This window comes from Oncorhynchus mykiss, chromosome 8, assembly GCF_013265735.2.
Source record: "Oncorhynchus mykiss isolate Arlee chromosome 8, USDA_OmykA_1.1, whole genome shotgun sequence".
NCBI lineage: Eukaryota > Metazoa > Chordata > Actinopteri > Salmoniformes > Salmonidae > Oncorhynchus > Oncorhynchus mykiss.
In genome coordinates, this window is record NC_048572.1 from 37,596,264 (window position 1) to 37,618,926 (window position 22,663).

General features: G+C 40.9%; 1 protein-coding gene across 5 annotated transcripts in view; it reads right to left on the minus strand.

The window, feature by feature from the left end:
- Nucleotides 1–22,663, minus strand: part of LOC110530908 (otoferlin) — a 152,732-nt gene that overhangs the window by 122,035 nt on the left and 8,034 nt on the right. For all 5 annotated transcript variants that reach the window (XM_036985435.1, XM_036985432.1, XM_036985434.1 and 2 more), the window contains exon 2: nucleotides 17,462–17,520. In XM_036985435.1, the coding sequence (XP_036841330.1) occupies nucleotides 17,462–17,520 (59 nt within the window). The remainder of the gene's footprint in view (nucleotides 1–17,461; nucleotides 17,521–22,663) is intronic.

Consider the following 22,663-nt stretch of genomic DNA (forward strand, 5'->3'; position numbering starts at 1 on the left):
AACATCTAGGCTCAGATAAATTATGTAGCTACAGCACTCTCTGTCTCAATCACAGAGAGCAGCTTTGAGGTATAAAGTATCTATAATTAAGAGCTCCTTATAGTATTCTCTCTGAGAGTTTATACTTAACATCTGCTAGGAAGATCCTTTCAAACTTAACACCTACTTCATTTGATGTCCTTTTCAAGTTTCAAACCCATCAAAAGCCATGTAAAATAAATGATCATATACTTATGTATTGTGTTGAATAAAAACAGTTGGGTCAGCCTGATCATGGCCTATGCTTCATCCCTTTGATAACACCTCACTCCAGTTGGAGGAATAGCTATAGGTCATTTTCAGGGGAAGTGATGTAATATTTAGTGCTGTTAGTGCTGAGCGGTTAACTGAAATTCCACTTATTTTTCGTATTTCTAAGCAACTAATTGACCAAATTTGGTTCCATTATTTGAATTCCATTTCGTTAATTTTTTTTCTGTGAGCTCAATGTGCAAATCGCACAGTTTCTCGAGAGATAAATCAGATCCAGTCTGACCTGTGGGATGTAGTAATTAACTACAATGACCATAATCCATTGCGCATCTACTTGTCCGTCAGTGTGTCTTTTATGACTGCCATGTAAGAGAGAAGAATGCACGATCGTGAGGTGCTATGTAGAGCAGCTTTTGCTTCACGGTGTATCTCTACTTGAAAAGGCATGATTTAAGTGATTGATAGTTGGTATTAAGCAGTCATAAAAGTATGCCTTATTTACTTTGAAGAACTACAAAATAGTGATTTTTGCCAGACAGCATAGGCAGCAGCTCGACAGAGATGGTGACTGGGAATGAAACAATCAAGTCCTCAAATAAAACAAATGTAATATACACAATTACTGAAATATTTTATTAAAATAAAGTAATGTGAATAAATGATGGTTAATAAGGGATCATCTGTAATGGGCAGTCACTGTTTTATTTGTTTTATTCTGTGGGACATTCAACCCACATAATGCATAGTGCATTTAATGTTAATTTTTTTTAATCAAAAACCTTTTTCCTTTTTCCTTCATTTGAATCAAAAACCGAAATCGTGATTTTAAAAAAAAAGAATTAAACCCAAACTGAATTGACCTCAAAAAGCACTAAACGCTCAGCACTAAGTACTGTATTTCCTGGACAGGGGAGGGGAAAGGGGAAGTAGTCTACTCAAGGTTTCCCATCCTGTATTCAGCACTCCACTGAGCATGTAGGCCTAAAGCCCAAGCTCAACCCTGAGAGTTGCATTATTGAAGAGCAGAGGATCGTTGCGACCTCACATCACATCACACCAACACACACACCCTCACTTTCAGAGATGATGACATCTTACATAATTCACTAGTGTTTCTTTCAATAATTTGTTTTATCTATGACTTGAGAGATCAGGTCTGGCACTACAGGATAAGGTGCTGTACAGAGACTGCAGATAATGCTATTGTATGCTCACTAATGGTGAACAGATTATCAAAGCCTTTATGTGTGTTTGTTTGCGTGAATGGGTGTTTCTCCTAAGATGAAACAGCATCTCTTAAACACTCTTAGAAAAAAGGGTTCCAACATGGTTCCTCGGCTGTCCCCATAGGATAACTCTTTTTGGTTCCAAGTAGAATCCTTTTTGATTCCAGGTAGAAATCTTTTGGGTTCCATGTAGAACCCTCTGGGGAAAGGATTCTGCATGAAACCCAATAGGGTTCTACCTGGAATAAAAAAGGGTTCAAAGGGTTCCCACATGGGGACAGTTGAAGAACCCTTTTAAGTTCTAGATGGCACCTATTTTTCTAAGAGTTCAAGCTTGGTTCGCTGGCTGAGAAATTCCATCTTGTGCAACTCTCCCCATTTCGCTCCTACACTTTCTTTCTCTCTTTCTCTCCATCTCTTTTTGTAAATTGGACAGTCCATTTCTCTTTTTCTCCATAGCCCCTGTCTCCCAATCACTCAAGCATCTCTCTCACACGTTCTTACAGTCTTGCTATACCTTTCCCTATTCCTTTGTATCTCTGCATCTTTCTCTACACCTTCAGCAACACATGCAATGATTCATGTTGAGTGCCATACAGCCACTCATAGAGAGTAATTACTCTTTACGTGCCAAATGAAACCCGATGCAAATAACATGACAATCAAAATAAAAAACACTTGTTGACATTAAAACTCTTCAGTATAAATTAGATTTACACAGCAAATGATCAATGATGATCATTATGGTCATCAACGCATTATGGTCATTAACGCCAGCAGTTAATGACACTTCCATGAACACATTTTTATCTGATTAATGATGCACATAATTAAACTATACTTCCCACACAAGTACAATCAAGAACATCCACCAGCAAAGGTAATTAAAGTAAAAAATAAGTGCAATATACTTACCGCATTGAGTCAGCTTTTCTCTGACTGCTGCACTCTTTCGAGCTGATCTAAAGTGATTTGATTGTGAACTGAATTAGACTAGACTGCAGTCTTGATTAAACTCCAATTAGTGTTTGCTTTCTTGCTGTGTGAGGCACTGAGGCCATCTGGTGTGGAGTTAACTGCAGAGAGGGAACATATGTCGAAGCAGCTTTCACAGAATCGTACATGGTCGATTAAGCAGATAGAACTATGCAATCAAACTGCAAAAGTTTCTTCTCTTCACCCTAAAAAACTTTTGCTTAACCTCTGCTGTCCAATGTAACAAGTCAGAATTATCTGCTGATACTTCACTAAACTATCCCTAGCCTGTGGAGATTTGGAAATGGGATCAAACAATATAGCTGTGAGCAGTAATGCCAGGGTTCAAGTTTTGGCCCAATCGAGCTAACATCAGGACATATTGGACACATTGCCTTAGGATGAGCTACTTCTGTTATCCTTACCACACTTGCCTAATATCAGAACTCAACATAGAACAGATCGATTAGGTAATTTTGACCATTTTCAATGATGTTGATTACTTTAAACGCCATCTTCTCCCGAACCACTGGACCAATTGGCACATCATTTTATATTTATCATCTATGAACCCATATCTTTAAACACATGTTCCGGGCCTCTAGCTCAAACGATATGGCCTCTATGAGCCAATGAGCTTGCATAAATGGTTTTGTCCTTCCACCATGCGTCTAAAATGAACCATAGCATAGTCATATCCCTGAGCATGTGTGCCAAATTTCATAATTTGGAGACAAACAGATCAAGAGAGATAAACATGTGCCCCTTATAGCACCACTGTGTGGTCGATCCGAATGTGCTAGCATATGTTGACTCTTAACAGTGTTAACAACATGTTTCCCAAGTTTTGTTACAGTACTAATCCATGTCTGAAAATATTGTGTTGAGAGACCTTGGTCAATAGATATCAAGTTCATGAGAGGGTGTGGCCAAAGCATCCTTCTAGGTCTCATTATCTGATGGGTATTTCATTATTATTTCACCAAAGTGGCAGAATTGTTATAATGCTATTAATAATTATAATGTGCGAGAAGAAATACAAAAGCGTTTCACCAGCTTCGCTGCTTGAACCCCTAACAAGTGTTAGCGAGAAGTACACTATAGACACAAAAGTATGTGGTCACCCCTTCAAATTAATGATTTTGGCTATTTCAGCCACACCCGTTGCTGACAGGTGTATAAAATCGAACACATAGCCATGTAATCTCCATAGGCAAACATTGGCAGTAGAATGGCCTTACTGAAGAACTCAGTTACTTTCAATGTGGCACCGTCATAGGATGCCATCTTTCCAACAAGTCAGTTCATCACATTTCTGCCCTGCTAGAGCTGCCCCGGTCAATTGTAAGTGCTGTTATTGTGAAGTGGAAATGTCTAGGAACAACAACGGCTCAGCCGCGAAGTGGTAGGCTACACAAGCTCATAGAATGGGACCGCTGAGTGGCGTAGCGTGTAAAAATAATCTGTCCTCGGTTGCAATACTCCTTACCGAGTTCCAAACTGCCCATGGGAGCTTCATGAAATTAGTTTCCAATGCTGAGCACCCGCACACAAGCCTAAGATCACCATACGCAATGCTAAGCATTGGCTGGAGTGGTGTAAATCTCGCCACCGTTGGACTCTGGAGCATTGGACTCTGGAGCTGTGGAAACGCGTTCTCTGGAGTGATGAATCAGGCTTCACCATCTGGCAGTCCGACGGATGAATTTGGGTTTGGTGGATGCCAGGAGAACGCTACCTGCCCCAATGCATAGTGCCAACTGTAAAGTTTGGTGAGGAGGAATAATGGTGTGGGGCTGTTTTTCATGGTTCAAGGTAGGCCCCTTAGTTCCAGGGAAGGGAAATCTTAAAACTACATCATACAATGACATTCTAGACATTTCTGTGCTTCCAACTTCGTGGCAACAGTTTGGGGAAGGCCCTTTCCTGTTTCAGCATGACAATGCCCCAATGCACAAAGTGAGGTCCATACAGAAATTTGTTTGTCGTGATTGCTGTGGAAGAATTTGACTGGCCTGCACAGAGCCCTAACCTCAACCACATCGAACACCTTTGGGATGAATTGGAACGCTGACTGCGAGCCAGGCCTAATCGCCCAACATCAGTACCCGACCTCACTAATGTAGTGGAAAGCCTTCCCAAAAGAGGGGGGACCAACTCTACATTAATGTCCATTATTTTGGAATGAGACGAGCAGGTCTCCGCATACTTTTGGTCATGTGGTGTATCTTAAAAGTTTTTACATATAAAGTGCCTTCAGAAATTATTCATACCCCTTGACATATTCCACATTTTGTTGTGTTATAGCCTGAATTCAAAATGGATTAAATATATTTTTCTCACCCATCAACACAAAATACCCCATAATGACAACATGAAAACATGTTTTTAGAAATGTTTAACATTTATTGAAATTGAAATACACAAATATATAATTTAAATACTGTAAGTCTTCACACCCCTGCGTCAATAATTTGTAGAAGCACCTTTGGCAGCAATAACAGCTGTGAGTCTTTCTGGGTAAGTCTCTAAGAGCTTTGCACACCTTAATTGTACAATATTTGCACATTCTTCTTTTAAATATCCTTCAAGCTCTGTCAAGTTGGTTGATAATAATGGCTAGAAAGCCATTTTCAAGTCTTGCCATAGATTTTCATGCCAATCTAAGCCAAAACTGTAACTAGGCCACTCAGGAACACTCAATGTTGTCTTGGTAAACAACTTCAGTGTATATTTGGCCTTGTGTTTTAGGTTATTGTCCTGCTAAAATGTGAATTCATCTCCCAGTGTCTGGTGGAAATCAGACTGAACCAGGTTTTCCTCTAGGAATTTGTCTGTGCTTAGCGCCATTCTGTTTATTTTTTATCCTGAGAACCTCCCCAGTCCTTAATGATTACAAGCACACACATACCATGATGCAGCCACCACTATGATTGAAAATATGGAGAGTGGTACTCAGTAATGTATTGTGTTGTATTTGCCCCAAACATAACACTTTCTATTCAGGACAAAAAGTTAATGGTTTGCTAAATTTTTTGCAGTATTACTTAATTGTCATGTTTCAAACAGGATGCATGTTTTGGAATATTTTTAATCTGTACAGGCTTCCTTCTTTTCACTCTGTCAATTAGGTTGGTATTGTGGAGTAACTACAGTGTTGTTTGATCCATCTTCAGTTTCCTCCTATCACAGCCATTGAACTCTAACTTTTTTAAGTCACTTTTGGCCTCAGGAAGGACCCCTGTATCTTTGTAGTGACTGGGTGTATTGATACATGATCTAAAGTGTAATTAATAACTTCACCATGCTCAAAGGGATAATCAATGTCTGTCTTTTTTTCTTCTTACCCATCTACCAATAGGTGCCTTTCTTTGCTAGGCAATGGAAAATCTCCCTTTGTTGTTGAATCTGTGTTTGAAATTCACTGCACGACTGAGGGACATCAGTCGTGCAGTGTATGTGTGGGGTACAGAGATAAGGTAGTCATTAAAACATATTTTTAAACACTATTATTGCAAACAGAGTTAGTCCATGCAACTTATTATGTGATTATGTGTTAAGCAAATTTAGGCTTGCCATAACAACTGGGTTGAATACTTACTGACTCAAAAAAATGTAGCTTCTCACTCTTAATTAATTTGTGAAAATGTACTTGCTTTACCATGCTGTGGGTCATGCAATATGCAATATTTGCTTGGTGGTCTTCACCGGACTGATATTGCTCTCTGGTTTTGTGATGAAACGAACATATGTGTGGTTGAATTTATTCTGTGTGACTTTTGTATTTTTGTTGTCTCTGCCTTATTGTATATCACTGTGGCATATAAACAAATGGGTTATAGAGCAAATAATGCAATTATCACAACATATAGTAGGTTGCTATATGGCTTTTTTAATGGCATGGCTTGGGTTCCCCACTGATTTTACCCACTGGTCCTGACTGGGGTTTGTATTGGGTTCTGTGGAGGGAAAATCATCTTGGATTCAATAAAATGACTTACTTGCAGATACCCAAATAATTGTCTGTATGGTATAGCAATTTTGGGGGAGATTTGCTGAAACTATTGCAAAGTGTCACCATCAAACATATATGATATCGACCTTATACCTTTCTGGTACTGGAGGTGGAAAATGCTATCAGACATGCTAGTGGGAAGACCTTGTTAGTAGCCCTTTCCTATAGTCAATGACCAAAAACGCTCTCTTAGGCCTTATGGGTGGAACGTGATGGGTGAACAGGTGATCGAAGCAATCTTTAAGCGTGGAATCAGAATGGTCGGACCAGCGTTGAACAGACCTGAACACGGGCATTTCCTGTTTAAGTTTCTGTCTATAGGCTGGGAGCAACAAAATGGAGATGTGGTCAGATTTGCCGAAAGGAGGATGAGGGAGGGCTTTGTGTGCGTCGCCGAAGTTAGAGTAGCAATGATCCAGAATTTTGCCAGCCCAATTTCCTGGGATAACAGTGTAAGAAAGAATATATTTAAAAAACACTGCATCATTTCCTAAGAACGCGAAGTGAGGTGACCATCTCTGGCGGCGCCATCACGAAAGGAGTAGGCATGCACAGTAGAAAAGAGGACAAAACATTCCCCTCAGAAATGACACTGTCTGTCAGTGTATGTGCGCGTTTGTTAAACAAAAACGAATAAAAAGAGCAATGAATAATCCACAGTGAGAAATTCAATGAGGAACTTCGTAGTCACAAGTACCTGAAACCACTGCCTGCAGTAACGCTGTGTGGGGAAAAATAAGAATCTAAGGTGCAGGAATTTCTTGCCTTCAGCATTATCTAGGAATACATTTCTTCTTCCATTTCTTCAATGTGCTGAGATTTTGGAGAATACCTCTCTAGGGCAGCATTCCAACCTTAGAGAACAGTGTGCAACCAGCCAGGAATATTTTGGAAGTGAAGAGCAATCCAGTCTCTATGTAGTCTACAGATGCCTGTAGTAAACATCTCACAGATGCAAAGCCCTATGACAAACCAGCATATTTCCTGGAGCTTGGTTATTCTGGTTTGGTTAGTCTGACAGGAATATCGTTCTCTCCATGAACTGGACGCAGGGGCGCTGAGTTAACGAGAACACTCACTAAATTAAACCCCGTCATAACAAACAGTCACATGAGTGCCCTCGTTTCCTGCAACTCAACCACAGGCCAGGGTAATCAGGGAAGTGATGCGGGGACTTTCAGGAAGTTACCTCACAGTGGCCAGCAACTAGCCACTGGGGTCAACCACAGCGGGAGAGGGCAGGAATCAAGACAAGGCTTTCAGTGAGAGGTAAGATGGGACTTTAAGTGTAACCACTGTAGGCCTGGCTGACAGGTACAATATGCTATGTAATGAAGAGAATATGTAATATGTAAGCAAATGAAAAAGTCATGAAAAAATCAATACATTTTTAACATGTTGCTTGGAGTGCCTCTCATGAAAAAGTCAGTCTATATGCCCTATGTATTATCTCTATGGAGGTTCTTCTGCCTGAATTGGGCAGAAAGTTTAGTAACAGAGAGAGTTATGTGAATTCATTTTTAGATCTGCATCCTCAGACTTGTCTGTTTTTAAAGCACAAATCACTTCCCAACACTCCAACTGCAATTAACTAGAGGCCCAAATACACATTAGTATTAGCTGGAAGAGATGGCTGCATGGTGGTATATATACTGTATATATACAGTGGGGCAAAAAAGTATTTAGTCAGTCACCAATTGTGCAAGTTCTCCCACTTAAAAAGATGAGAGAGGCCTGTAATTTTCATCATATGTACACTTCAACTATGACAGACAAAATGAAGGAGTGGCTTCGTAAGAAGCATTTCAAGGTCCTGGAGTGGCCTAGCCAGTCTCCAGATCTCAACCCCATAGAAAATATTTGGAGGGAGTTGAAAGTCCGTGTTGCCCAGCAACAGCCCCAAAACATTACTGCTCTAGAGGAGATCTGCATGGAGGAATGGGCCAAAATACCAGCAACAGTGTGTGAAAACCTTGTGAAGACTTACAGAAAACGTTTTACCTCTGTCATTCCCAACAAAGGTTAGATAACAAAGTATTGAGATAAACTTTTGACCAAATACTTATTTTCCACCATAATTTGCAAATAAATTCATTAAAAATCCTACAATGTGATTTTCTGGATTTTTTTTCTCATTTTGTCTGTCATAGTTGAAGTGTACCTATGATGAAAATTGCAGGCCTCTCTCATATTTTTAAGTGGGAGAACTTCCACAATTGGTGGCTGACTAAATACTTTTTTTGCCCCACTATATATTTATATTCCGGACTCTGACATTGCTCGTTCTGATATTTTTTGACATTAGTTTTACTTTTTGTTTGTTGTATTGTTAGATATTGCTGCACTTTTGGAGCAAATCTGTGTACGAGATCAATAAACTTTGATTTTATTATTTTGATTTGAGTGGGAGGCCCCAATTTAATGCAGCTAAAAGCTAACCCTCAAACCCAGCTGCGTTGAATTATGAATACAGATTCAGCATCCAGTAGAATATCAAAGGCATGTTCCAGGCCATGCATGAAGAAACAGGCCTCCTATCTTTATGCTAATGGTGCGGTGCTCTGCTAGAGATCCTGGGCTGGGTTATACAGTGAGTTTTATAAAGAAGATGATGAGGAGGACGATGATTAGGATGATGAAAATTAAACTGCTATCACATCCAAAGCTTTTTGGGTCAACTTTTAAGATAAAACACCCACATACTCACACTGTTGAGGCTTTGCTCTATGCCCTAGGCTGCCTGGGGCCAGACTGGACAATCTATTGATGTTGAGTTGACATAATGACCTCTTCATCGTTTAATGGTTTGGATACATAAAGACAGGGCAGGGAGAGTAGGATAAGGCTCTGTCTGATCAGATAATTTCTCCTACAGTAACTGTACCAGCTACTGTTAGTGAGGGCTCAAGGAAAGCTCAGAAAAGTAGTATGTGTGTGTGTGTGTGTGTGTGTGTGTGTGTGTGTGTGTGTGTGTGTGTGTGTGTGTGTGTGTGTGTGTGTGTCTACTTCTCTGGGGAAGTAGATAGAGTGTACCATTGCCAAAATCCCCAAGTATCCCTTGTGTTGTCTTAAGGGTCAAAAATGACAGCAGCGAAAACCCCCTAAATGATCTTTTTTCAACTTTAAATTTGATTGCATTTCCTAGAGTGGCCCCAACAATAAAAAAGAGTGAAACATCACCTTTGTTTATATTTCCATGAAAGCTGTACACCACCAGGGTACAAAGATTGTCTTCGGGTCATTTTTGACCTGGCAGTTATAAAATAATTTACACACCACAAAAACTACAAAGACACACACACACACAATGAGAAATTGAGAATATGTGTGCTACTGATTGAACTCAGACAAAACTAAAACTTTCTTGTGCATGTGCAGCGTCTCCTCTCCATGACCCCAAACATGACAGAAAAAGTTCACAGAAAAAATATACAACATTTCAGACAAAATAAACATTTCTTGAAAGCATTATTTACTAATGGGGAATGCAGTCAGAGGCTATAAAGGTGCTGCAGATGACAGTCTCCCCAGTTCTCTCTTTGCTGAAGCCATGAGTGCACGTAAAGTCCATGGAGAAAAAGAGCACCTCCTCCCAGCTGCCCACTGTACTGAGGCTAGGAAACACTGTACCACCGATAAATCTACGATAATCGATCATTTCAGTAAGCATTTTTCTACGGCTGGCCATGCTTTCCACCTCGGGGACGCAGAAACTTGCCCAAAGCCCCCCCCGCTTCTCCTTCACCAAATCCAGACAGCTGATGTACTGAAAGATCTGCAAAATCTGGATCCCTACAAATCAGCTGGGCTAGACAATCTGGACACTCTCGTTCTAAAATTATCCGCTGAAATTGCTAGCCTGTTCAACCTCGCTTTCGTATCGTTTGAGATCCCCAAAGATTGGAAAGCTGTCACGGTCATCCCCTCTTCAAAGGGGGAGACACTCTAGACCCAAACTGTTATATACCTATATCCATCCTGCCCTGCATTTCTAAAATCTTCGAAAGCCAAGTCAACAAACAGATCACCGACCATTTCGAAACCCACTATGTAATCTGGTTTCTGAGCTGGTCATGGGGGAACCTTAGCCACGCTCAAGGTCCTAAACGGCATCAATAAACCGCCATCGATAAAAGACAGTACTGTGCAGCCGTCTACATCGACCTGGCCAAAGCTTTCCACTCTGTCAATCATCCTATTCTTATCGGCAGACTCAATAGCCTTTGTTTCTCAAATGACTGCCTCGCCTGGTTCACCGACTACTTCTCTGAGTTCAGTGTGTCAAATTGAAGGGCCTGTTGTCCGGACCTCTGGCAGGCTCTATGGGGGTGCCACAGTGTTCAATTCTCAGGCCGACTCTTTTCTCTGTATACATCAATGTCGCCCTTGCTGGTGATTCTCTGATCCACCTCTACGCAGACGACACCATTCTGTATACATCTGGCCGTTCTTTGGACACTGGGTTAAAACCTTTTTGGGATAGGGGGCAGCATTTTCACTTTTGGATGAATAGCATGCCCAGAGTGAACTGCCTCCTACTCTGTCCCAGATGCTAATATATGCATATTATTATTAGTATTGGATAGAAAATACTCTGAAGTTTCCAAAACTGTTTGAATGATGTCTGTGAGTATAACAAAACTCATATGGCAGGCGAAAACCTGAGAAAAATACAACCAGGAAGTGGGACATCTGAGGTTTGTAGTTTTTCAAAACTTTGCCTACCGAGTACACATTGAGATATGGATGAGGTTGCACTTCCTACGGCTTCCACTAGATGTCAACTGTCTTTTGAAAGTTGAATTAGGTTTCTACTATAAAGAAGGGGCTCATGAGACCTGTTTGAGTCAGTGGCCTGGCATAGTGCCTCGGTCTCATGACACGCGCTACCGACAGAGTTACCTCTCATTCCAGTGCCTTTTCTGAAGACAAAGGAATTTTCCGGTTGGAACATTTTTTATGTTTTATATTAAAAACATCCTAACGATTGATTCCATACATAGTTTGACATGTTTATAAAGGACTGTAAGGGAACTTTTCGAGTTTTTGTCTGGATGAAATGCTCACGCCTCATGAAGATGTTACAATTTGGACATAAATGATGGTACTTTATGGAACAAATCAGTAATTTATTGTCGAACTGGGATTCCTGTGAGTGCCTTCTGATGAAGATCATCAAAGGTAAGTGAATATTTATGGTGTTGATTCTAACTTTGTTGATTCCAAAATGGCGGCTATTCCTCTGGCTGTTTTGGGTTCTGAGCGCCGTTCTCAGATTATGCTTTTTCCGTAAAGTTTTTTTAAAATCTGACACAGCGGTTGCATTAAGGAGAAGTCTGTCTTTTATTCTGTGAATAACACTAGTATCTTTTATCAATTAGTATTTCTGCTAAAATCACAGAATGTTTTGGAATCAAAACATTACTGCACGTAAGGCGCCAATGTAAACTGAGATTTTTGGATATAAATATGCACATTATCGAACAAAACATACATCTATTGTGTAACATGATGTCCTATGAGTGTCATCTGATGAAGATCATCAAAGGTTAGTGATTCATTTTATCTATATTTCTGCTTTTTGTGACTCCTATCTTTGGCTGGAAAAATGGCTATGTTTTTTTCGGCTTGGCGGTGATCTAACATCTAATATGTTGTGTTTTAGCTGTAAAGCATTTTTTTAATCGTTCACGATAGGTAGATTAACAAGATGTTTATCTTTCAGTTGCTGTATTGGACTTGTTAATGTGTGAAAGTTACATATTTCGGAACCCCATGCGCTAGAAAGGTTAACAAACCTCCAAACGAGCTTCAATGCCATACAACACTCTTTCCGTGGCCTCCAACTGCTTTTAAATGCTAGTAAAACTAAATGCATGCTATTCAACCAATTGCTGGGCGCACCCGCCCGCCTGACTAGCATCACTACTCTGGATGGTTCCGACTTGGATGAATCCGAAAATGTGGACAACTACAAATACCTAGGTGTCTGGTTAGACTGTAAACTCTCCTTCCAGACACACATTAAGCATCTCCAATCCAAAATGACATCTAGAATCGGCTTCCTATTTCGCAACAAAGCCTCCTTCACTCATTCTGCCAAATATACCCTCTTAAAAATAACTATCCTACCGATCCTTGACTTCAGCGATGTCACTTACAAAATAGCCTCCAAAACTCTACTCAGCAAATTGGATGTAGTCTATCACAGTGCCATCCGTTTTGTCACCAAAGCCCCATATACTACCCACAACTGCAACCTGCATGCTCTTGTTGGCTGATCCTCGCTACATATTTGTCGCCAAACCCACTGGCTCCAGGTCATCTATAAGTCTTTGTATATAAGTCTAGGTAAAGCCCCACCTTATCTCACTTATCTCACTTAGCTCACTTGTCACCATAGCAACACCCTCCCTTCGCACATGCTCCAGAAGGAATTTTTCACTTGTCATCCCCAAAGCCAACACTTCCTTTGGCCGCCTTTCCTTACAGTTCTCTGCTGCCAATGATTGGAACGAATTGCAAACATCACTGAAGCTGGAGACTTATATCTCTCTCACTAACTTTTAGCATCAGCTGTCAGAGCAGCTCACCGATCACTACACCTGTACACAGGACATCTGTAAATAGCCCACCCAACTACCTCATCCTCATATTGTTACTTTTTTTTTGCTCTTTTGCACCCCAGTATCTCTACTTAATGGTAAATTGTAATTATTTCGCCTATATGGCCTATTTATTGCCTTACCTCCCTAATCTTACTACATTTGCACACTGTCATTCACTGACCTTAGAGAGCCTTTTTATTTCTCTATTTGGTTAGGTCAGGGTGTGATTTGGGTGGGCATTCTAGTTTTTCTATTTCTTTGTTGGCCGGGTATGGTTCCCAATCAGAAGCAGCTGTCTATAGTTGTCTCTGATTGGGGATCATACTTAGGCAGCCTTTTTTTCCACCTTTAGTTTGTGGGATCTTGACTATGTTTGTGTGTAGTTGCTTTCTGCACTGCATGTAGCTTTACGTTCGTTTTTGTATTTTGTTGGTTTTTCAGTGTCATTTAAAATAAAGGAAAAATGTACGTCTACCACGCTGTACCTTGGTCCAATCCACCTTTCAACGAACGTGACACACTGTACATATACATTTCTACTGTGTTATAGACTGTACGTTTGTTTATCCCATGTGTAACTCTGTGTTTTTGTTTTTGTCGCACTGCTTTGCTTTATCTTGGCCAGGTTGCAGTTACCTGGTTAAATAAAGGTGAAATAAAATAAAAAAAGACCTGCAAGATATGTGAGAGACAAACTGGAGAGAGGACTGGGAGTAGCGGGTGGAGCGTCTGCCATACCTCTACAACCCTGGGCCTGAAGTAACAGTGGATGAGCAACTGGTTCCATTCAGAGATACATTTTTACTTTCATATCTGTAATGTAAGTGATTTTTACTGTTTATTATGTATTGCTGTAATATCATTGATTTATGTGATTGTTTTCTGTGACACTGATACTAATTACTGATAGTAATCTCTTTTGTCAAAGGGTTGCTGTTCTTTCCGACAGTATTGTCACACCCTAATCTGTTTTACCTTTCCATTGTGTTTGTCTCCACCCCCTCCAGGTGTCGCCCATTCTCCCCATTATCCCCTGGGTACTTATACCTGTGTTCTTTGTTTGTCTGTTTCCAGTTTGTCTTGTTTGTCAAGTAAACAAGCCGTTTGTTTCTCAGCTCCTGCTTTTCCCCATCTCTCTTTTCTCGCAGTCCTGGTTTTGACCATTGCCTGTCCTGACTCTGAGCCCGCCTGCCTTCCACTCTGGCTGACTCTGAGCCTGCCTGCCGTCCGGTGCCTTTCCCCCTACTCTGGATAACTGACCCCTGCCTGCCTTGACCTGTTGTTTCCCAGCCCCTGTTGTTGTAATAAACATTGTTAATTCAACACAGTCTGCACTTGGGTCTTGAAATGAAATGTGATAAGTATATGCCCAGCAAGCCAGCAAAGTATTGCATCAAGATATGGGTGGCCTGTGATGCACAATCCAGCTACGCTTGGAAGATGCAAGTCTACACAGGGAAGCCGACCGAGTGGAGGCCCGGAGAAGAACCAGGGGATGCTGGTTGTGCTTGATGTGACAGATGGACTGAGGGGGTACATTGTCACGTGTGACAATTTCTGAACTCATCCAGCAGCTCCTGAAGAGGAAGAGCAAGCCTGAGCTCCCCCCTGCACTCCTCACAATAAGGGGGAGAGAAGCCTTCTCATCAAAGTTTTCCTTCACTCCCACCACCACTCTAGTTTCTTACCTCCCAAAGAGGAACAAGAATGTGGTCCTCCTGAGCACACTGCACAGAATGGCTGAGATCAGTGATCGTGAGGACAGGAAGCCAGCCATCATGCTGGACTACAACCACAACAAAGGAGGCGTGGACAACCTGGACAAGGTGATTGGAACTTACAGCTGCAGGAGGATGACTGCCCGCTGGCCCCTGGTCATCTTCCATAACATCATTGATGTGTCCTCATACAATGCCTTTGTGATATGGAACAAGATCAACCCTACCTGGATGCCTGATAAGCGGAACAAGAGAAGGGTGTTCCTGGAGCAGACTATTGGCCTGATCCACCTGAGGCTGAAGCTGGGGCAGGCAAGAGGAGGATAAAACAAATACTATGTGCTGCGCATGTGAGAAATACATCTACAAAGTCCATGCACACACTCTTGCATACTGTCCTACATGTGCTAATTAGAGTTGATTGATTTATGTTATGTTTTATGTTTTTGTTTTGTATCTATTATCTTATTTTATTATTGTTTATTGTTGTTGTTTATACACCTTGTGGGTGAGGGCAATGGTTCAAAAAATGGGAGAAGACTAGTATTCTGTAGTTGAATTCCTCATTGTACAGTATATAATAATATATCATTATGTTGCCAAAAAAAGGTCAAGACTGTTATTGTTTCCCTTCAGTTAAATGCATTCAAAACTACTTTCTGCACATTTCTGCTACTTTCTTAGGCTATAAAGTGCTATCTCTTGCTAAAAAAATGTGTTTACACCTATGCAGTACCTTTAGCAATAATAATAATAAACCTCTGCTTTAGTAAAGAAAACAAACATGACAGGTGTGTTGTAATAAAAATGTGTTGTGTCCACTGATTAAATGCAGTCCTTCTGCACTGTGAAGAGGGAAACCCAGATATTCACAAAGTTTGTGATGAATAACAGGTTGTTTCTTCATGCAAAATAGATTTGGGGTTTAAAATTCAATTAAGCTGCTTTATTTTAGGGGTTTAGCGAAGGTGGGTCATGTTTGACCCTCAGGACAAGGGGAGGATACAGAATGTTAAGACGACACAAGGGTTAAGTCCCATAAAACCGTTGATCCTATGAGCAAAGGAAACAGCACTCAGTAGCTGAGTCAAGCTACTCCCATCAAAGGGAACATGTTCTGCCCTTAAACAACAAGTAGTAACTCTCAAGCTCTCTTCTATGTGAGATTAAAACTCTAATGTAAACGCCATGGGAATGCATAGTCTTTTGTCTGGTACACTTTATCTCTCTCTTTCTATCTCTCTTTCCCTCTTTATATTTCTGTCTTTCCCTCGTTATATTTCTGTCTCCCCTCTCTCTGTATTTCATTCTCGACCCCTCTCACACTACACTCCACCATCTTTCAATTCCTCCTACCCTGCCTTCCCTCCTTACCTCCATCCCATTCCCACTGGTAGCCTTCATGTCTAAAAGCATTACAAAGCTGATTTTCCAACCTGACAAGAGGAATCCTACCGAGAAACGTCCATGAATCCAAGAGCTACAGAGCAAAACAGAGGCAGCCTCCACCAAAGCTACTGGATCCTGAGGCATTACAGGTCTACAATTTATTATAATCATATTCAGAGTAGAGCAGGGATCTAATGCCTGCTAATGTCATTTGTTCATTTATATGGCCAATGTAAATGTAAATTTCTCCCTATCATATTCCAGATAAATCTCAGATCTCGCTTTGTCTGGTGTAATCCCACTATAACCAAGTATTTAATGTCATACATGGCTGCCATCCTCTACCTCTCACGGCCATCTCAACCCCACATAGACCTCCACCAAATACCGAAGTTGCAAGTGGCCCATTAGAGTGGACAACAAAGGAGATTCCTTCCTCTTATCTTAAAGAGATTCTCCGGTACGTTTGTATACTTTTTAGCTAGTAGTTCTAAAGTAGCACTCACAAGCCAAAGGTTATGTGCAGATATGTGCACCACATCATTGCTCTCTCTCTCTTTGATGTGTCCACTGAGCCATTGGCCCCGCCCTGCAACCTCATTGGATAAAGCTGGACAGGCCTTTTGCAAGCTGTCATTCAAATGCAAGGGGCTGAAGCTCATTGGCTTGAATCCTGTCTCAGCCTCCGGTATTTATGCTGCAGTAGTTAATGTGTTGGGGGCTAGGGTCAGTCTGTTATATCTGGAGTATTTCTCCAGTCTTATCCTGTGTCCTGTGTCAATTTAAGTATCTCTCTCTCTCTCTCTCTCTCTCTCTCTCTCTCTCTCTCTCTCTCTCTCTTTCTTCCTAGCCACTGTGCTTCTACACCTGCATTGCTTGCTTTTTTTTAGGTTTTAGGCTGGGTTTCTGAACAGCACTTTGTGACATCAGCTGATGTAAGAAGGGTTTTATAAATAAATGTGATTGATTGATTGATATTTTTGTGTTAGAAAAGTCAATAGGTAGGGGGAGATGGATACATTACATACATAGGCACTCAGACATGAAGGGTTAAGATGGGTATCGAACATATAACCTTTCTGTCTTTCTTTCTGTCTCCATCATTGGCCGGCAGGCAGCCTAGTGGAAGAAATCTAGAGAGGAACCAGGCTATGAGGGGTGGCCAGTCCTCTTCTGGCTGTGCTGGGTGGAGATTAAATATAAACTCGAAAGAGAAAGGGCTTGATAGCTATTTGGAAGCTATAAGATGGAATGGGACTAATAGAAGAGTTTACAAACCTCATCAAATCTGGCCTCATCCTCACAGTTTTCCAGCACATGCGTGTAGAGCGACAGACCTGAGGGGTGGAAGGACAGAGGTCAGGGGTTAGACAGGTTCAAAAGTCTCAAATGAAATTACAAAAATAAAAATGCATGTGGGTCAATGAGTCTTCTATACAGTATGTGTTGAATAACACATTGCAAAGCAAATATATACATTCACTGGACATTTCACACCATTGCTGTTTGGTGCCAAAACACTTGCAAATGTTGATGTTTCGCAAGCGTATTCCTACGGCTAGTTCCACTGTTATTATAAAAAGTTAACACGCAAGAAGAATTAGCAAAAATGCTATATTTCAAAGTTAAAATGTTTATTGTATCGCAGCCCTTACGAAAAATGATTGCAGTCAGAGTGCAGTATGACTGCAGTTCGATTGCAGTATAACTCAAATCAAATCCCATTTTAATTTGTCACATGCACCGAATACAACTTTTACCTCTCTACTTGGCTTGATTCGACGAGCCAGAGGAGAGAAAGACAGGCAGACGGATAAAGACTAAATTAGGACTCATAATGACACTGAATGTGACAGGCAAAAAATGTGAGAGGAAAAGAGAGAGACAGAGAACTACATCTCTCGACGCATACATTATATTTTTAAATAAAAGGAGAAGGAATGATTGTGGATTACAGGAAAAGGAGGGCCCCATTCTCATTGACAGGGCAGTAGTGGAGCAGGTTGAGAGCTTCAAGTTTCTTGGTGTCCACATCACCAACAAACTATCATGGTCCAAGCACACCAAGACAGTTGTGAAAGACGGCACGGCAACGCCTATTCCCCCTCAGGAGACTGAAAAGATTTGGCATGTCTCCTCAGATCCTCAAAAGTTCTACAGCTGCACCATTGAGAGCATGGTTGCATCACCACTTGGCATGGAAACTGCTCAGCCTCCGACTGCAAGGTGCTACAGAGGGTAGTGCGTACGGCCCAGTACATCACTGGGGCCAAGCTTCCTGCCATCCAGGACCTCTATACCAGGCGGTGTCAGAGGAAGGCCCTAAAAATTGCCAAAGACTCCAGTCATAGATTGTTCTCTCTGCTACCGCAGGGCAAGCAGCACCGGAGAGCCAAGTCTAGGTCCAAAAGGCTTCTAAACAGCTTCTACCCCCAAGCCATAAGACTCCTGAACATCTAATCTTATGGTTACCCGGACTATTTGCACACACAGCTACCCTTTGCCCTGAACCAGCATCATGAAGTAGTCACCTGGAATGCATTTCAATTACCAGGTGTGCCTTGTTAAAAGTTCATTTGTGGAATATTTTCCTTCTTAATGTGTTTGTGTTGTGTTGTGCCAAGGTAGGGAACTCCTTCAAGACTGTTGGAAAAACATTCCTCATGGCATCTTGAGGAAAGCTGTTATCAAGGCAAAGGGTGGCTAATTTGAAGAATCTGAAACATAAAATATATACTTTTTGGTTACTACAAGATTACATGTGTTCTTTCATAGTTGTGATGTCTTCTCTATTATTCTACAATGTAGAAAATATAAAAAAGAAAGAAAACCCTGGAATTAGTAGGTCTGTCCAAACTTTTGACTGGTACTGTACATATTACCTTAATTACCTCAACTAACCTGTACCCCTGCACATTGACTCGGTACCTGTACCCCGTGTATATAGCCTCATTATTGTTATTTTTGCTCTTTTATTTTTGACTTTAGTTAAGTTAACACTTATTTTTCTTAAAACTGCATTGTTGGTCAAGGGCTTGCAAGTAAGCAGTTATTCTGCAATTACTACGTCCAAAATACCAGTCGACTGCAGTTATTGCACTTTTTACTGCAATCTTTTTCGTAAGGGAGACCCGTACTCACCACCGCAAGTTGTTTGTGGACTGAAGAGCAGTAATTAGAATGTTCTATGTTGAGTGGTGTTTTCCTAAAACTGTATCTTTATTTGTTAAATGTTTGTGATATGACATTCTGAGGTGTTGAAATGTATTATGTATTGGCCATTGATATGATATTATTGATTGTGAAGGAAATCATTCGTGTTAATTAATGAAATACCTGTTAAGGTGCATTTTGGATTATACCAGTGTCAGGGGTTGGGCTGTTTTCCTTTTCAAGTTGCTCATTTTTAGGAGAGCTTTGGCTGGAGTGACATTTTGTCAGGTGTGTTACTAGCACTTTGTCAAAGATTTAGGCGCTCTGCCTTAGAAGCCTTTCGCTTCTGTGAATTGGCTGTTACATTTATGTTACTTGTTTGTTATTTTTGCCAGTCAAGTGTTCATGAATATCAATATCCATGATTCCAGCTCACCTTCTGCACCTGTAACTGAATACCACCTTTTTGCACGTGAATTCCATCTGACTCCTCATGCTCCGTACCCCTGACAAGACCGTAGAGTCCACTACCTTACAAGATCCTAAATGTGTCAGACTACGTGGAAAGGGCAAGACAGAGTAATGGGGCTATAATAACCTAATGACAAACATAAAACCACACTTGATACGAGGAGCCAAAGGAGAGAAAGACAGGCAGACAGATAAACGACTAACTTAGGACTCACGAAACAGAGGGGGGAAAAGATAGAGAGAGAACTACATCTCTCTATGCAGACATTATGTTTTTAAAGAAAAGGAGAAGCACGAGCACAGCAATACCTCCATTATAATTCAATTACCACTGTGTGAATTTGTAGCTAAACATCTTTTACATTTTCCGTCAGGTTGTTTAAGAAATTATGCACCAATATACACTGAGTATACAAAACATTAATTAAGGACACCTGCTCGTTCCATGACATAGATAGACTGACCAGGTGAATCCAGGTGAAAGCTATGATCCCTTATTGATGTAACTTATTAAATCCACTTCAATCAAAGTAGATGAAGGGGAGCAGACAGGTTAAAGAAGGATTCTTAAGCCTTGAGACAATTGAGACATGGATTGTGTATGTGTGCCAATCAGAGGGTGAATGGGCAAGACAAACGTTTTCAGTGCCTTTGAATGGGGTATGGTAGTAGGTGTCAGGCGATTTGTGTCACGAACTGCATTGCTGCAGGGTTTTTCACACTCAACAGGTTCCCGTGTGTATCAAGAATGGTCCACCACCCATAGGACAGCCAGCCAACTTGACAAAAATGTGGGAAGCATTGGAGTCAACATGGGCCAGCATCCCTGTGAAATGCCTACGATACCTTATGGAGTCCATTCCCCGACGAATTGAGGCTGGACTCGGGGCAAAAGGGCAACTCAAAATTAGGAAGGTGTTCCTAAAGTTGGGCATATTCAGTGTACATACAGTTCGAAAACAAACACAGTAAATACAGTGCCTATTGGGTCTATTCTTGTGAATGAGGCAACGAATACAGCGGTGAGTATTTCTGGGTAAGTCACTGGGTAAATCACTTCTACACCTGAATTGTGCAACATTTGCCCATTATTCTTTTCATAATTCTTCAAGCTCTGTCAAATTGATTGTTGATCATTGCTAGACAATCTTTTTCTGGTCTTGCCATTGATTTTCAAGTAGATTTAAGTCAAAACTGTAACTCTGCCACTCAGGAACATTCACTGTCTTCTTGGTATGCAACGCCAGTGTATATTTGGCCTTGTGTTTTAGGTTACTGTCCTGCTGAAAGGTGAAATGATCTCCCAGTGTCTGGTGAAAAGCAGGCTGAACCAGGTTTTCCTTTAGGATTTTGCCTGTGCTTAGCTCCATACAGTTTTATCCCTGAAAACTCCCAAGTTCTTGCCGATGACAAGCATACCCATAACATAATGCAGCCACCACCGTGCTTGAAAATATGAAGCGTGGTACTCAGTGATGTGTTGTGTTGGATTTGCCCCAAACATAACACTTTGTAATCAAGACATAAAGTTAATTTCTTTGCAACATATTTAGGAGTTTTTCTTTAGTGCCTTGATGCAAACAGGAATCATGTTTTGGAATATTTTTATTATGTACAGGCTTCCTTCTTTTCACTCTGTCAATTAGGTTAGTATTGTGGAGTAACTACAATGTTGTTGATCCATCCTCAATTTTCTCCAGTCACAGCCATTATACTCTGTAAATCCTGTCTCTGTAAATCTTATCAAATTTTAAATAGGCTATATCTAAATACAGTTACAGGCACCATCATTACTCCCTGTGGGCGTATAATACAGACAAGCCTACTTGGACTATGGATGGTTTTACGTAAAGTTGAAGTCGGAGGTTTACATACACCTTAGCCAAATACATTTAAACTCAGTTTTTCACAATTCCTGACATTTCGTCCAATTAAGAATTCCCTGTCTTAGGTCAGTTAGGATCACCACTTTATTTTAAGAATGTAAAATGTCAGAATAATAGTAGAGAGAATTATTTATTTCAGCTTTTATTTCTTTCATCACATTCCCAGTGGGTCAGAAGTTTACATACAGTCAATTAGTATTTGGTAGCATTGCCTTTAAATTGTTTAACTTGGGTCAAACGTTTCGGGTAGCCTTCCAAAAGCTTCCCACAATAAGTTGGGTGAATTTTGGCCCATTCCTCCTGACAGAGCTTGTGTATAACTGAGTCAGGTTTGTAGGATCTCTTTTTCAATTCTGCTAACACATTTTCTATATGATTGAGGTCAGGGCTTTGTGATGGACACTCCAATACCTTGACTTTGTTGTCCTTAATTAATTTTGCCACAACTTTGGAAGTATACTTGGGGTCATTGTCCATTTGGAAGACCCATTTACGACCAAGCTTTAACTTCCTGACTGACGTCTTGAGATGTTGCTTCAATATATCCACATAAGTTCCTTCCTCAAGATGCCATCAATTTTGTGAAGTGCACAAGCACCCCCACAACATGATGCTGCCACCCCCGTGCTTCACAGTTGGGATGGTGCTCTTCGGCTTGCAAGCCTCCCCCTTTTTCCTCCAAACATAACGATGGTCATTATGGCCAAACAGTTCTATTTTTGTTTCCTCAGACCAGAGGACGTTTCTCCAAAAAGTACGATCTTTGTCCCCATGTGCAGTTGCAAACCGTAGTCTGGCTTTTTTTATTGCGGTTTTGGAGCAGTGGCCTTTCAGGTTATGTCGATATAGGACTCGTTTTACTGTGGATATAGATACTTTTGTACCTGTTTCCTCCAGCATCTTCACAAGGTCCTTTGTTGTTGTTCTGGGATTACATTCATCTCTAGGAGACAGAACGCATCTCCTTCCT